General features: G+C 34.7%; 1 protein-coding gene and 1 long non-coding RNA gene across 10 annotated transcripts in view; one reads left to right on the plus strand and one right to left on the minus strand.

The window, feature by feature from the left end:
- Nucleotides 1–16,580, plus strand: part of INPP4B (inositol polyphosphate-4-phosphatase type II B) — a 789,997-nt gene that overhangs the window by 576,566 nt on the left and 196,851 nt on the right. For all 9 annotated transcript variants that reach the window (XM_040473200.1, XM_040473128.1, XM_040473146.1 and 6 more), the window contains one exon: nt 10,976–11,123. In XM_040473200.1, the coding sequence (XP_040329134.1) occupies nt 10,976–11,123 (148 nt within the window). The remainder of the gene's footprint in view (nt 1–10,975; nt 11,124–16,580) is intronic.
- On the minus strand, nt 4,066–12,398 carry LOC121029289 (uncharacterized). The gene is made up of 2 exons (XR_005789659.1): nt 11,938–12,398; nt 4,066–4,205 (listed from the first exon to the last, which is right to left on the minus strand). It is a non-coding gene; the product is annotated as an uncharacterized LOC121029289 (long non-coding RNA).

Here is a 16,580-nt window from a genome sequence, read left to right on the forward strand (position 1 = left end):
AAATGTCAATTTTGAGAAATAAAATTGAGTGTGGGACATATTAAGTACATATTAAGTACATGTTAAATACAGTTTGGATGAATCAGGTTATCACCACAATCATCTACATTATATTTATAACTTTTTAGTAATTCATTCATGTGAACCTTGTAGTTTTTTATGCACAGAGAAAGAAATGCCATTTTAAAATACTGATTGGCTTAATATGCATTTCAAGGAGAAAGAGAAAAATGGCTTTCTAAGTAAGAAAATATATTACCTAAGGAAGAAGAGACAGAAGGAACACAGTGAAAAATAAACCTGTACCTCCATATACCTGTGCCATAAAATCTGTAAGGCATGAGTCTTAGAGGCATACTAACTATTCCAGATTACTAGGATACTATTCCTAATGCATCAATTGTTATACTACAAAGGCAACTGACATGGAACTGATGGAGGCAGCTGCTTTCCATAATTTAAATATACTTAGTGGAGTGAAAGATGATTGGTTACTGCCTTTCTCCTTTTATGGAGGTGACAGTTTGGGTGGTGATACTCCACTTAGTTCTGATGATATTTCTTTTCTTTTTTTTTAATGTTTATTTATTTTGAGAGAGAGAGAAAGAGGTTGAGCAGAGGAGGGGCAGAGAGAAAGGGAGAGAGAGAATCCCAAGCAGGCTCCATGCTGTCAGCACAGAGCCTGATGCAGGGCTTAAACTCACAGACCATGAGATCATGACCTGAGCCAAAGTCAAGAGTTGGACGCTTAACCGACTGAGCCACCCAGGTGCTCCTCTAATGATATTTCTCAATGTCCTTAGTCCATGTGATCCAGAGGAACACTCAGAACCTGGGATATTTACCACAAATATTTTCTTCGAGCCATCTTACAATAGGGAAAGATAAAACTAAATGGGAATCAAATGTTATAAAAGCTAGATTTTTAAAAAGTATTTAAATGCAACTAGGTTCTCTATGTGAAATGTTTCTGCTTAAAATACAAAAGTGCATCATACAGGTATAGAATATGTATGACTTTGGCTTGTGTGTACCTTTGTCTATTGTTCTATTTATTTTTCTATGTAAACTCAGCAACTTTGGAATTAATCTATTATATTCCCATGTGGTATTTTTTTTTAATCTGTAGGCAAAGAGAGCTACTGACATTTTTTTCAAGTCTTTGTATTAATGTATTATGTGGAACTTGCCAGCCTCAAGTGAGTTATGAAGTACTTATTGAGTGAATGGAAGAGAATGTCATATCTCATAGCAGCTCTTCACTATTCTATTTATATCTCTAGAGGTTTAATTTATAATTCAGGAAATTCACTCATCTATTGTAAGACTAACAAGAAAAAAAGCTCTTACCCCTGAGTTCTCACCTTTTTCATGCCTTGCTTGCCTTGCAAGGTGAATGTGTATGTTGGGAGTCTGGGGAATGGAGGGCAGAAGGAGAGAAAGGAGGGGGTGGGGGCAGAATTTACAATTCCTTAAGAAAGTTCTGTAAGTACCTTAGCTTTATGGGAAAACAGTCCTTTCAGCAGCTGCATTTACATTCTCTGAAACAAGACACACTAGAAGACACAGTAAGTATTAGAAATGTGAAGTTCTTATGTAGTTTGACTCTCTAATTATGTAGGTCATAACATAAATTTGTTAAAACAGTTCTTTGCTTATTCATTTGGTTATTTGCTTATTCATTGAAGCAAAATGGTAGTAAGAAAGCTTAAAACTGCTTGTTGTTGGCGGGAGTAGGGTGGGGAACAGAGGAGTGCAGTTGGGTCTCTCACGTGTCCTGCTAAGTCACGTCAACTGAGGGACTTCTCTGCAGCCAAACAATACCAAATAGCTCTTGTGGTATTAATATAAGAGCACTGGACAGGCTGTCGGAAGGACTGGTATCAAAGCTTAGATTTGCCCACCAGCACCGTGACCCAAATACATGGGTCAGCCTCTTCGCACATCAGTGCTTTTCTTTTTTCTTCTTTTTTTTTTTTTAACATTTTATTTATTTTTGAGACAGGGAGAGCCAGAGCATGAACAGGGGAGGGGCAGAGAGAGAGGGAGACACAGAATCTGAAACAGGCTCCAGGCTCCGAGCCATCAGCCCAGAGCCCGACGCGGGGCTCGAACTTATGGACGGCGAGATCATGACCTGAGCTGAAGTCGGCCGCTTAACCGACTGCGCCACCCAGGCGCCCCACATCAGTGCTTTTCAAATGATCACATTAACCAGGACAGTCTTTGACTTCCTTTTTTAGCTCTCACACGTGTGAAGTCAATATAGCATAATTCAGCTATTTATTTCATAAATGCATTTGTTTTAATCAGTTTCATGTGGAGTCACATACTAATTTTTTGTCATTGTCACAGTTGTCTTTCTCAGAAGTTATTTATATTTAATAAGCCTGACCAAAAATAATACCTTTTTAAAATTCTGTCAGAAAGATAATTCTCTCTATATTCCCAATTCTTCCAGCTCTCCTTGTAAAAGTATAATGCACGTCAGCCCATAGACCCTTCTGTTACTATGCCAAATCTGAGGAACTAATGGGCCCTGTCACAAGGTTTCCTATTTTCTTCACATTTTGAGTGAGTTTTCCCCTGTCAGCAAGCATTAGATCTGATACAGCAACTTTCTTGGTTGAATTCCATACTTCCTGAGTCATGAAATTATCCTTTATATTCTTTAAAGGCCACTTTCATGCTGTAGATTAACGTGTATACTGTCCTTCATATTCATAGAGGGGATATCTGACAGCTGTGATTTCCGTGACTGTGTAAGGTGGAATCTAAACAAAAATGAGGAGACCGGCCATCTCTCCATCCTAAATCCATGCAGTTGCCTTCCTATTCAGAGAATTTATTGGTGTTTTGCATTTCTTGCTTCACAGATGAATCACGGTTTTTCTCAAAATAGGCCACTGTATCTTTTATTCTTTTTCTCAAATTGGGGTTAAGCCATCCACCACTTTGCAGAAGATGCTAGATTATATGCTTTTTAAGAAAAAAGAGCATTGCTTATTTATTTCTGTATCTCCAGGGCCAGAACACAATAGAAACTCAATAAATGCTTGTCAGATGGCTGATAGCCAGTGTATCTTATCATCTCAATTTATGCTTCATGTAACAGAAAATGACATTGTTATTCTCTCCATGAGAAAGATGTTTAAATTTAATTATTGAGCTTTTAAATCAAAGAATTTATCACTTTACTTCAAAATTACTGCCAAATTCTCATTTTTAAGTGTTTGCTGCCTCCAGTCCATACAGCATGTGACTCTTAATCTTGGGGTCATGAGTTTGAGCCCCACGTTGAGTGTAGAGATTACTTTAAAAAAATGTTTTCTGCCTCATATGACACCATAGAATTTATCTGCCTCTCACAATACCACATGAGCCAAATATTGGGGTAATGTTCTCCTCACTAACACTCCCATCCAAAGCAATGCATGACTCACATTATTTTAAGAGATTGTCAAAAATATGTCCCTTTATACTCATTTTGAGTCCTGATGAATTCCAACCGAAAGGCAAATCCCCAGTTTCCCCCTTTATTTTTTTCTGTTTATTCATGAGCTGTGAAATCTACTACCTTGTCAGACTTTAGATGACATCATTTTGTATAAACAAAGATATCTCTGTTGTATTTTACCCACACTAGTTTAAATAGATTTTGTCCTTGTATTTGTAACTCTCTAATATGTAAAATCTGGGGCAATTTTGACTTCTAATACTGGCCTTTGATCTTTTATACTTACTCACCAGATTTCTTTGCCCTCTGCTGTTTTAACAAATGGGACAGAGTCCATTAACTTTGCTCTTTGGGAATTACCATATGTTTTCATTACTGTGTACTAATATATTTAGGATGTTAAGTAGCTTCAATGGAAGAGTGAATTTCATGATCTAATAATCAATGAAATCATGTCTTAGACACCTTTAAGTGCTTCAGCTGTCTTCCTGGTATCAGTCCATTACCTCCTACACTCCCCACCTAGGTAAACTAGAAGAAAAATGAAGGCAAGAAGATGATAGAGTTAAAAAGCCAACATTTTGTGGACAAATGTGAGGATACCTTTCTCTCAATCATGTTTTTTTTTTTTTTTTCCATCCTTCATTCTGATGCCTGTGCTCCCTTGAAGTGAGGTTTTCAATTGTATTCTTCACTCTTGCATTTTTCCCTCTCTCTTCACACAGTTGTTGGTGCTCTAACTGTTCTCCTGGGAAAAGTAGTGACGGGAAACATGAGTTGAAAGGTTTAAGCTTATTTCTGTGGAATGTTTATTTTTACTGGGCACTGTGCTAGGTGCAGGAGATAAAATGAGGACAAGAACAAAACAGCACTGTCCTAGCCTTCACGAAGTTCACACTCTAATGGGTGACCTGGAACAGTAAGTAGACAATTGTAGCACAACTGGTAAAAACCATGACAGAGCTGGGGATACGAAGTACAAAGGAGAGAAACCTGTAGGGAAGGATGAGGTGGAGGTCAAGGAAGGCTTCCCAGAGGAGGTTCTAGCTCAGCTGAGTTTATAGGAAGGTTGCGTATAGCCAGAAAAGAGAGGTGTTCCTTTGAGGTGCAAGGAATGCCTTGAACAGAAGGAAATTGGTGAGAAACAGCTTGAGTTCAGAGGACTATAGGTTATTTCAGGTTGCTCAGAATGAAATATGAACCACCGTCTACCTCTCCTGGTTGTATCTTTTACTTTATGACTGAACTAGAATGAACAGAGAAAATCATGCAAACTAGAGAGAATGAAGCAAATCATTTTCTGATCACCTAAAAACTAAAACCCAAATTGTATACACTAAACTTACCAATTTATCACCAACTGGAGACTAAATGCCCACAAATATTATCTTTATGTCCTAGTCTGACATCTATAATAGTTTTTCTTATTCTTGGCCTTAGATTGAAGATGGAGGGCCAAGAGCTTATGGGTTTGACTAGAGAAGCAGCATTTTGTTCAAGATAGAAAATATCCTATTTTCTATTCCATTTTTTCTGTTTCTCCTTTAAAAACAACACAAACAATAACATAAGTTAGATTTTATAACAGATCTAGAGAAAATTAATGAAACATTCTTAGGAGTTCATTTTTTTAACAACTTATTTCATCTTTATTATTTGTAAACAGATCTCTCTTTGCTGTGTTTTCTGTGTTCCTGTCAGGTCTCCTTACTGTCTCTTTTCAATAACCATGTTCAGGATGGTGTTTTAGTGATTTCTATTTAGGTTTTTCAGTTCTCATCCAGTCTTAAAAAGAGCCAACCTACATTTTGGATGTATATAAATCTAAGATATTTCCAAGTACAAATGAGGGAATGTCAGTATCTAATTGGATTACACAGACTTATCTTTAGTAAGTATAATGTAGCATTTGGAGAACAGGCAATGCATGTACATTCAGCTGAATAATTAAACTATTAAACTGCATAGTTAAAAGCAACAGAATGAATTCTCTACAAGAATCTGTAGGACATTAAAATAATGATTTTTTTTTAATGTTTATTTATTTTTGAGACAGAGAGAGACAGAGCATGAACGGGGGAGGGGCAGAGAGAGAGGGAGACACAGAATCAGAAGCAGGCTCCAGGCTCTGAGCCATTCAGCCCAGAGCCCGACGCGGGGCTCAAACTCACGGACCGCGAGATCGTGACCCGGGCTGAAGTCGGACGCTTAACCGACTGAGCCACCCAGGCGCCCCAAAATAATGATTTTTTTAAGGCTTAAAGCCAATAAAGTCAGATTCCATTTAAATATGTGACTCCTACCACCTCCTGAATGCAAGAAAGTTCATGAGGATAATCACATATGAGCTTCCACTTGAGAAATATATTAAAGACAACCAGAGGAAGTGTTTGGTTTTTTGATAACTCCTTTGTCCCTAAATCTAAATTTGCAAAGTTTCTTGTCTATCCACTGACACCCCTAACACAGAAAAAGGAAAAAAACAAATTCCTATGGTATCTTTCTGGTTTATCCTTTCTGCCCCAGTTCTCTTGAACAGCCATGCTGTTTTGTTTTTAATGTGTCGTCTATGTGTTGGCTCTGTTGAACATTTCTTTGGCGTCTTTACTTTGATAATTCAGAATTGGGACAGCTTGGCTTTCACAATTTCTTAGCAAGATACCTTGTTAAAGAAGCGCTGCTATGGTGTCTGAGAGAAAACAATATAGAAATTCGAGTTGTGCTGCAATTTGGTGTGGGGGGGTGGGGGGGGATCTGCCATCTACTTTCTGTTCCTGTGCTCACCATAGAGAGTGGACTTCAAAGAAATGTAACAACATCTGTACCAACTTAGAACTTTACTCTTAAGTCATCTCAAGACCATGATGTAGTCCAAAATATCTCTGCTACTTTTCTCTTGGTAGAATCAGTTACATGATATTTTTAGCAATTGTTTTGGCAAAAGCAGTCAAAAAAATGAAGAGCATACACACACACAGGGGTCTCTTTAAAGAATTTATAATAGATGTTAGATAGTGTTCTGACAGGCCTATTGTATGGTCAGAAATGCATCTCCTACATAAAGAAAAACTTGGCATCAATGATGAGCCAGAGCTGAAAGTGATGGACTCATTCACACAGCTGGAATGGGTATGCAGAATTGTTGGAATTGAATGTCTTCTATAAGGAAGAAACATTAAAACAAGGTTACACAAGCATTCATAATTTATGATCCATTGTTCAGTATTTGGTGCATGAATACAATATGCCTTTGTTTTATATGAAGATGACAAAATCTCCCCATTATCAACACAGTAAGAATTTTGAGTTAAGAACATCCTATCTGGTCTTTCTTGTAACCAGTGCAATACATTTGCATAGCAGTAAAAATGTTAGGCCATATTTTTTTTTCATTTTTTAAGTCATACTCCATTTTATGATATTTTAAGATACCGAATATATGTTCTTGCTTTATACATAGTAGGTGTTTAATAAGAAATGCTGCTGAATGAAACTGGGTTGTAAGGTGGACCCCACTATAGCTACATTGAGATCCTGATATAGTACTAATGTTTGCAGATCTATGAATTTCAAAAGATCAGAACCTGTAACATGAAAGTTAGTTGGGAGATATAATTGAGATTGATCAAGTTGCCTGAGTTTTTGTTTTAAATTTGTCCCAAGCGTTTTCTTTAAAAACAGTAGCATTCCCACAGAGTCCTTGTTTGATATGTACCAGATGGTCAGAGGAGAGTTCTAGAACTCATTAATCAAACTGCCCTTGACTTCTGCTTAAGCCATTTCAGTGAAGGTTGATACTTAAACACACTGAAGAGCATTAAAATAAAAACAATAAAATCAAAAGTGGAAAGGCTACTTTTGGGATAACTGAGGAAATGAAGCATTTTATGTTTTGTATCTTAATTCAAATTCTCCAAAAAATAACTATTCTTTACTGTTTATAAAAGACAAGAAAAATGAAGGATTCTTAACCAGAGTTTGGGAAATACAAAAATTCTGTATAATCTCGAAAAAACAAAACAAAACAGAGGTTTAAAAGAAGCACATAAACTGAGTATACACAAACTAAGTAATTGAATATTTACTTAGGTTACTAAGGACAATTTTGGACATTTCAGAGGTTGAGTTTTTGTCTTACTATGAAAGAATGCATATATATTTCTGATCATGTTAGCTATATTAGAATTCATGAGATCCCATAAATGGTTTAACCTTACTGATACTATGTTGAATTCAATACATACTTCCTTTTCTTCTCAAACTCTAGAGATGGAATTGAGGTTGTAGTAAAATTCTTACATCTTTGAAACATTGTCACTTTAAAAATTAATGACATAGGGGGAAGGGAAAAAAAAGAGAGAGGGAAGCAAACTATAAGAGACTCTTAACTACAGGGGCGCCGGGGTGGCTCAGTCAGTTAAGCGTCCAACTTCGGCTCAGGTCACCATCTCACGGTTTGTGGGTTCCAGCCCCGCGTCGGACTCTGTGCTGACAGTTTGGAGCCTGGAGCCTGTTTCGGATTCTGTGGCTCCCTCTTTCTCTCTATGTCCCTCCACCACTCATGCTTTATCTCTCTTTCTCTCAAAAATAAATAAACATTAAAAAAAATTAATTTAAAAAAAAGAGACTCTTAACAAAGGGCTGATGGAGGGAGGTGAGTGGGGACGGACTAAATGGGTGATGGATATTAAGGAGGGCACTTGCGATGAGCACTGAGAATTATATGTGATGAATAACTAAATTCTACACCTGAAACAAATTTGACCCTATATCTTAACTAACTAGAATTTAAATGAAAACTTGAAAAAAGAAGAAAAAGAAAATGGAATATTATCATTTCTTTTATAGGCTCACTTATATTTCAGATGAAAGAAAATATATCTGATGAGGCCCAATCTACAAAATATATAAAGAAATCATAAAATTCAATAGCAAAAAAAAAAATCTGATTAAAAAATGGGCAGAGAATATGAATAAACACTTTCCCAAAGAAGACATAAAGATGGCTAACAGGTACATGAAAAGATATTCAATATTACTGATCATCAGGGAAATGCAAATCAAAATCATAAAGAACTATTACCTCACACCTATTAGAATGGCAATTATCAAAAAAAAAAAAAAAAGAAATAACAAGTGTTGGAAAGAATGTGTAGAGAAAAGGGAACCCTTGTTCTCTGTTAGTAGGATTGTAAATGGGTGTAGGTGCTGTGGAAAACAGTATTGAGGTTCCTAAAAAAATTAAAAATAGAATTACCATACTATCCAGTAATTTTGCTTCTGGGAATATATCCAAAGGAAATTAAAACATTAACTTGAGAAGGTATCTGCACCAACATGTTCATAGCAGCATTGTTTATAATAGCCAAGACATGGAAATAATTTAAGTGTCCACTAGCAGATGAATAGATAAAGAAAATGTGATATTGGTCTATCAATTGATTAATTGATCCATCAATAGATATCTATATATATAATGGAATATTACTCAGCCATAAAAAAAGAATGAAATCTTGTCATTTGTGACATCATGAATGGACCTTGAGGGAATTACACTAAGTGAGATAAGTCAGACCAAGAAAGATAAATATCATATGACCTCTTTTATATGTGTAATCTAGTAAAAAAACAAACAAACAAACAAACAAACAAACAAAAAACAAGCTAATGGATACAGAGAACAGATTAGTTGTTGCCAGAGCTAGGGGTGGCTGTGGGTGAAATGGGTGAAAGGAGTCAAAAGGTACACTTTTCCAGTTATAAAATAAGTAAGTCTTAGGGATATAATATACAACATGGTGACTATAGTTAATAATACTGTAGTTTAAAGTTATTAAAAGAGTACGCCTTAAAAGTTCTCATCACAAGAAAAAAATTATAGCTATGATGGTGATGTCAACTAGACTTATTGTGGTGATCATTCTGCAGTACAGTATGTAAATATTGAATCATTACATTGTACACCTGAAACTAATATAATGTTATATGTCAATTATACTTCAATAAGAAAGAAAATAAATAAAATTAATTTGATATATGGATTTGTGACATAATCTAATTGATAAAACTTATAGATAATGTTTATGTTAAAAATATCATCTCTTCAGGCATATAACTCTAGATTTTATTTTAATTTTTTTTTAACTGGGCATACAACTCTAGATTTTAAATATTTTCTCTCAACATATTGGAAATATTCCACTATATTCTGGCTTCTATTGGTGTTTTTGAAAAGTGACCACTTTGGCTAATTCTTAGTAGTGGGTAGGTAGGTATACTAGAAGATTTGAATCTAGTTGTTGAAGAATGGGATCTTTGAAATCAAGGTTTTTGATATATCATCAATTCTGACAATGATAATGTATAGACTATGCCTCTGAGAATGGATGATTGCAGAGGAATGGATGAATAGATCCTCATTTTAATGTTCAAAAAGCTGTTATATATTTACCCAAGTCGTGAATGAGATACAGTCTTAGGGAGCCCTAAATTTTGAAAGGAATTTTACCTTATATATTGAGTAGTCTTGGCCCACGTAACCTGTGCTCCATTTCAATATCAAATTTTGTTTTTAATCAGTTTTATTAATAAACTGGAGCCAAATAACCATAAATATTTGACTGATGATTGACTTGATAATATATTGACCATTAAACTTTGGTGTATAAGTGAAACAAAGGCATTCAATGCTAAACAGCAGTGGCAATCAATTTCTGACCTGAAATAAATGGCTTGGGAGTGTGGTAGATATACTGGCCTCATGAAAAAAGTATCAAGCATTATCTTAATCTCTGGCCCTCCATTTTTCCCCTAAATCTATTAAAATCCTGGATGGCATAATCTTGTATTTCTTCCCTAATTACTTTCCATCCACAAATACAGTTTTTTCAGAGCCTCCTTTTCTTGTTTCTCACAATATATAATGTTAGGAAAGTATTTTATTGACTCATCGGCACTAAAGTATACGTAATATTTGAATTGTACTAGAGCTTAATCCAAGGAACCTTTCTGGCAATTAAGAAATAAACCATTTTTAGTAGTAGGGCCATTTGAAACCTCAGAAATAACATGTCAGTTGTCATCTACTGTATAAGTGAGCAAAGTTGACTAACAATGATCAGAAAAAATTCAGAAATATATTTTTCGTGTGTATTATATGTAAGTACATATATTTTACGTATATTTATAAATACATATGCTTTAAGAAAATCTTTGGAAGAGAAAGAAATTAATAGGTGGTAAATTAGAGAACCACAATAGCCACATTTATGAATTGGAATTTGATGTATTATTTTTTAATTTAATAACAACTTTATATCTCAGAAGCTACTGAGGAAAACAGAAGAACGAAATTGTTAGAAATTCAAATGCACTAATGAATTATGATAAAACCAAATTTTGATTAAACAAATAATTAGAGTGGTACAATGATTAATAATTATGTTAATTGATCTTTATCTAATGTGCATGTATTTATAATTTAACTACTAACCTTTTATTTTTTTTCTTCCCTCCCAGTGTTAAAGAACCCAGTGTGTAAATTATATAGATTTCCTACATCTGACAATAAGTGGATGCGAATCCGGGAGCAGATGTCAGAGAGCATACTTTCTTTTCATATTCCTAAGGAATTGATTTCTCTTCACATAAAAGAAGACTTGTGTAGGTAAGAGAAAATAATTTATGATTATCTTTCACATTATTTTTTCTACAAAACATTTTTTCTCAAAGTATGATTATAACACAAAAATCTAGACTTTTACTGCCCAGCCATTAGCCCTGTATGGCTGTTAATCATTTGAAATGCTACTAGTCCAATTAAAAATGTTCTTTAAGTGTAAAATACACACAAGATTTTGAATTCTTATCACACAAATATAAAAAGGCCTATTTTATAATGAAATTACTAAAATTTGGGGTATATGGAGGTTAAATAAAATATTAACTTCCCTTGCTTTTTTAACTTTTAAATTATGACTACTAGAAACTTTAAACTTACATATATGACTCTCACTTATTGCTTCTATTTATTTCTATTATATAGTTGGTGTGTATCTAGTAATCTGAACTTTGACCTTACTAATAATCCTTTTGTCTTTACCTCATCTGCTTATGATTACTGTTTCTGTAAGAAATGCCTCCTGGGCTCTTTGGACTACTCACCTGTAACAAGGCTTTCAGATATTTGTTGGTCTAAAAATTCTTTTAGATGATTCATAAAGTATGCTATATTAATGGATGGCGTTGTTATCTAGCAAAATTAAATCTATTGCCATAGTAAAACAGAAAGATCTGGGAACTGTTTGTTAATAAGAATATCTCTGAGCCATGACAGATCAAACAATTTGTTTTTCTGCCTTATAAACCTCTAGTGACTTTAAAAATGCTGAATACTACATTATACTAAGCACTGTTAAGGGCCTACATTTCAGAAAATTAGCAGATACTTTTGTAACACTTGTAATTGCTGAAATACATACATAAGTGTGAAATGTCTAAAATTTGGATTTCTGGCCTATGTTCACATTAATACACCAAGTTACTTAATAGTAGGTACCCTTTTGGTAGATTCTACCGTTCCCAAGGATATCATCTTGATCTAAAACAGTGAGCAAACAATGTACAAAGCAGGTCAAACCTGGCAATATTGACAGTATATTTTAGAATAGGAATGACCACACAGATACTATATTTCTATGTGAGGAATAAGTAAAAGAAAAAACACACAGCCAAGATTTTAGAGAAAATCAGATAGGAAATTGGGTTGTAAGGAAACAACCTGGACTCAGGGAAATAAATATTGAAAGAGGGACAAGGAGATATATATTTGAGAGTAGGAGAGTGAAGATAATCAGACCACAAAAATCAGACAACAGATATTGACTTGGGTCAAGAGAAGCTGTAACATGTTCAGGAAACTAAGCAGACTACTTATAAGAGCCAGCGGCAAGAATGAATTAATGTAAGCCAAATTATTCAATATCATCCTTATCTATAGCTAGTACTAAGAGTATGTAATGAAAACAACAAATTCCTAGGAAGGATAAACAAGTTTATAAGAGTTTGGATCTTCAAAGTCATAAAAGAATTCTCATCCTCAGCATTGTTGTATTCTAGATTATTGAACACTAAGAATTATTCCCACTAGTGTTATGTAAAGATCACATTTCATATGGAAGTTTTATAGAGAATAACTGTTCCTCACAGGGATTATAGAATAAGGAAGGACTCCATAAACAAGCATGAGTTAGAGGTCATAGCACGTTTATTTCAGCTGAGAACCACAGAAGAGGAGTTGCCAGAGGTGGCAGATTTAAAAAAAAATAGAGTTAGGCCTTGCCCTAAAAATGGCCCCTGAAAATTCCATCTAAGTTAGCCAGTCCTAAATTCCCACTAAAATATCTGTATAATGCCAGTACCTTTTGGCCTGTAGGGTTTCTGTTGAAAAATCTGCTGATAGCCTTATGAGGTTTCCTGTATATGTAACTATTCTGGATGCTTTTAAAATTCTTTCTTTATCACTGATTTTTGCCATTTTAATTACTATGTGTCTTGGTGAGGACCTCCTTGGGTAAATTTTGCTGTGGGATCTCTGTGCCTCCTGGGTCTGGGTTTCTGTTTCCTTCCCCAAATTCAGGAAGCTTTCAGCTATTAGTTCTTCAAAATTTTTCTGCCTTTTTTTTTTTTTTTAATCTCTCTTCTTCTTCTGAGGTCCCCATAATCCAATAGTCCCATTAGTGGGCACTTACCCAAAGAATACAAAACAACTAATTCAAAGGAATACATGCATGCCTATGTTTATTGCAGTATTATTTACAATAGCCAAATTATGTAAGCAATCTAAATGCCCATTAGTAGGTGATATATATATATATATATATATATATATATATATATATATATATATATCAGAATATTATTCAGCCATAAACAAGAATAAAACCTTGTCATTTGCAACAACATGGATGGATCTAGAAAATATAATGCAAAGTGAAATAAACCAGTCAGCAGAAGACAAATACCGTATGATTTCACTCATATGTGGAGTTTAAGAAACAAAGCAAATGGACAAAGAAAACAAAAAGACAAACTGAAAAACAAACTCTTAAATATAGAGAACCAACAGATGGTTACCAGAAAGGAGGGATTGGTGATGGGTGATAAAGGTCAGGTGATTAAGAGTACACTTATTGTGATGAGCACTGAGTAATGTATGGAATTGTTGAAGTACTATATTGTACGCCTAAAATTAGTAGAACACTGTATGTTAACTACACTGGAATTAAAATTTTTAAAAATAGGGGTGCCTGGGTGGCTCAGTCGGTTAAGCGGCCGACTTCGGCTCAGGTCATGATCTCACACTCCGTGAGTTCGAACCCCGCGTCGGGCTCTGTGCTGACAGCTCAGAGCCTGGAGCCTGTTTCAGATTCTGTGCCTCCTTCTCTCTCTGACCCTTCACTGTTCATGTTCTGTCTGTCTCTGTCTCAAAAATAAATAAACATTAAAAAAAAAATTTTTTTAATTAAAAAACTAATCTATAAAGACACAAAAAATAGAAAATTATGACCTTTCACAAAACATGGAAATTGATTAGCATACCACAATATTAAAATTTAAAAAATAATAATACATTATTATTATACAATGTACTGTTTATAACATGATCACTAATTATTAGGCTAATATTTTAAGGTTTAGCATCTTAGTGGATGGACCACTAATGCTGTTTATCTAAAAATACTGCAACATAATAGGAAAGAAAATGAAAAGACCCCTACTATTGTTCCAGTCTGTCTTTCTTCATTAGTTTAGAGACCCCTTAAAGGTTGATCAGCTGACCTTCTGCATGTCTACTACTTGTGAATCTTCCACAGTGCTACCTTTAACCCCTATCTTTTCTTCACTCCAGTTAATATCTCTCTATCCATTCACAGACAGTAAATCCCACGGGGAAATAATGGGTAGGGAGTAAGGAGAAAGCAGCCATTAAGCCATTAAAGTTTAGTACGCATAACCTCTGTAATTGGTTTTATTACTTTTTAGCACACCAAAGTGTTGTCCATTTACCTGTTCTCTTCTCTTCCTATCTCTTTTTCCTTTGCACTTACAGAAAAAAAAAAAATCCAAACACATAGATAGGCCTGGGGGCAGTTTTGGTGGACACAAAGGAACAGTGAATCCAAATATGAAGTTGCATTGCTAGGAACAAAACTAGGAACTGTCATCGGTATACACTGGGAATTTTTCAGAGAAGAAAATCCAATTTCAATCCTATAGAACTCAATTATATAAATACCTGATAGATCTGAAAATTGGCTAGACACTGTAAAGACCAACCTGTTTCATATACCTTCTGCTTTCTCCACCAACTTTTCTGTGTAAATCTCCCATAATTAGTTTTTAAAAATTCAACAATGAATCTTTAACATTTTATAAAGAATAAGAGGGAAAAAATCACACTTTTGTGAAGACACAAAAGGGAGATTAGGAAAAATATAGGAAAACTGACTAGCCATCTCAGTAGAGTGTAAGAAGGTATGGTTATTAGGAAGCAGAATCAGAAACCCATAAGAAAAGAATTATTATCCTTTAGGGAAAATGCTGTAAAGAAACAGATAATGGAAGGAATAATGAAATTTTAAAATGCAGCAACCAACTGAAATCCAGAGAGCCAGAGAAAACAGATTTGACACTGAGAAATTGTATCAGTAATGTGGAAGACAAATATAATAAGTTCTCCTCAAATACTGAATGAGGGTGAAAAAAGTTCAGAATGATGGGGGAAAAGATGTTAGATATACAAGGCACAGGGTTGGGCACTATCAAATAATTTGAAGTACTCTTAGGGAGGAACAACTCATGCAAAAGTTTGAAAGAAAACAGTAAAAACTTATGGAGCTTTGGTGTTTTTTTTTTTGTTGTTGTTGTTGTTGTTTACATGCTAAAATCAGGCTAACCTTACACTTCTCTGCAGAAGCCAATAGAATAGCATCTACTGATTTTTTGAGAGGAAAGGCTATGGCCCCACTTTATTGTATAGGGCAAGGTTATGAATATTTTATGAATGAAGGCAATGGAAGTGACATAAATATGCAGGAGCTCAAAAAATGCCGCTCACAAAACTTGCTTAAAAAATTTACTTGAAGACATATGCATCCAACTGAGAAATTAATTCAATTAAGAATTATTTTGGGACATCTGGGTGGCTCAGTCAGTTGAGCATCCAACTTTGGCTCAGGTCATGATCTCATGGTTTGTGGGTTTGAGCTCCATGTTGGGCTCTGTGCAGACAACTCAGAGGCTGGAGTCTACTTTGGATTCTGTGTCACCCTTTCTTTCTCCCCTCCCCTACTCATGATCTGTCTCTCTCAAAAATGAATAAACATTAAAAAAAGACATATTTATAGTGTACTATGAATTGATATAATATATAATTATATTACATTATAAAATGTATATGATATAACATAATATAATAAATTAAGAATCTGAGAGTGGGCCTTGTCCTGCAAAAAGAACTTCTAACATTTCTCTTGGTTGGATGGAATCTCCAGCCTGGACAGAGCTTTACTCTGAAGTTCTTTTCTCAGCTTCTTTTAACCCCAGTCTTACTCAGATCCCAGAAAGTACTTTACTCACCTCAACCTCCCTCCTAAACCTCACAACTTAGATGAACTGTCTTACTTTCTTTGATGAAGACTGCGGGTGGCATAGTGCTGTTATCTTTTAGTACTTCTAAACAGTACAAAGCACTTCATTTGCATCCTTGGAAATCTGTCCTGGGAAAATTATTATATTATATTATATTATATTATATTATATTATATTATATTATATTGGATTTTTTCCATTAAAAAAATGATACATGCACACTCTAGAAAATGGCCAAAAAGACCCCAGTAAATTTCCTCTAAATCGACCACCCAGAAGGGATATTGTGTCTTTATTTTTTATATCTACTCTCATTTTCATAAGTCTTATTGTGGGAAGCAGAATTATGGTACCTATGACCATCATGCTCTGGTATCATGGTTAATTTTCCTTGCACATCTGAGTTGTATTATGAATAAATCTGTGATTCTACTATATGTTAAATAAAAGTGTAGGACACTAAATAGTGAAA

Source organism: Herpailurus yagouaroundi, unplaced genomic scaffold (assembly GCF_014898765.1).
Source record: "Herpailurus yagouaroundi ecotype Mexico unplaced genomic scaffold, PumYag 28, whole genome shotgun sequence".
Taxonomy (NCBI): Eukaryota; Metazoa; Chordata; class Mammalia; order Carnivora; family Felidae; genus Herpailurus; species Herpailurus yagouaroundi.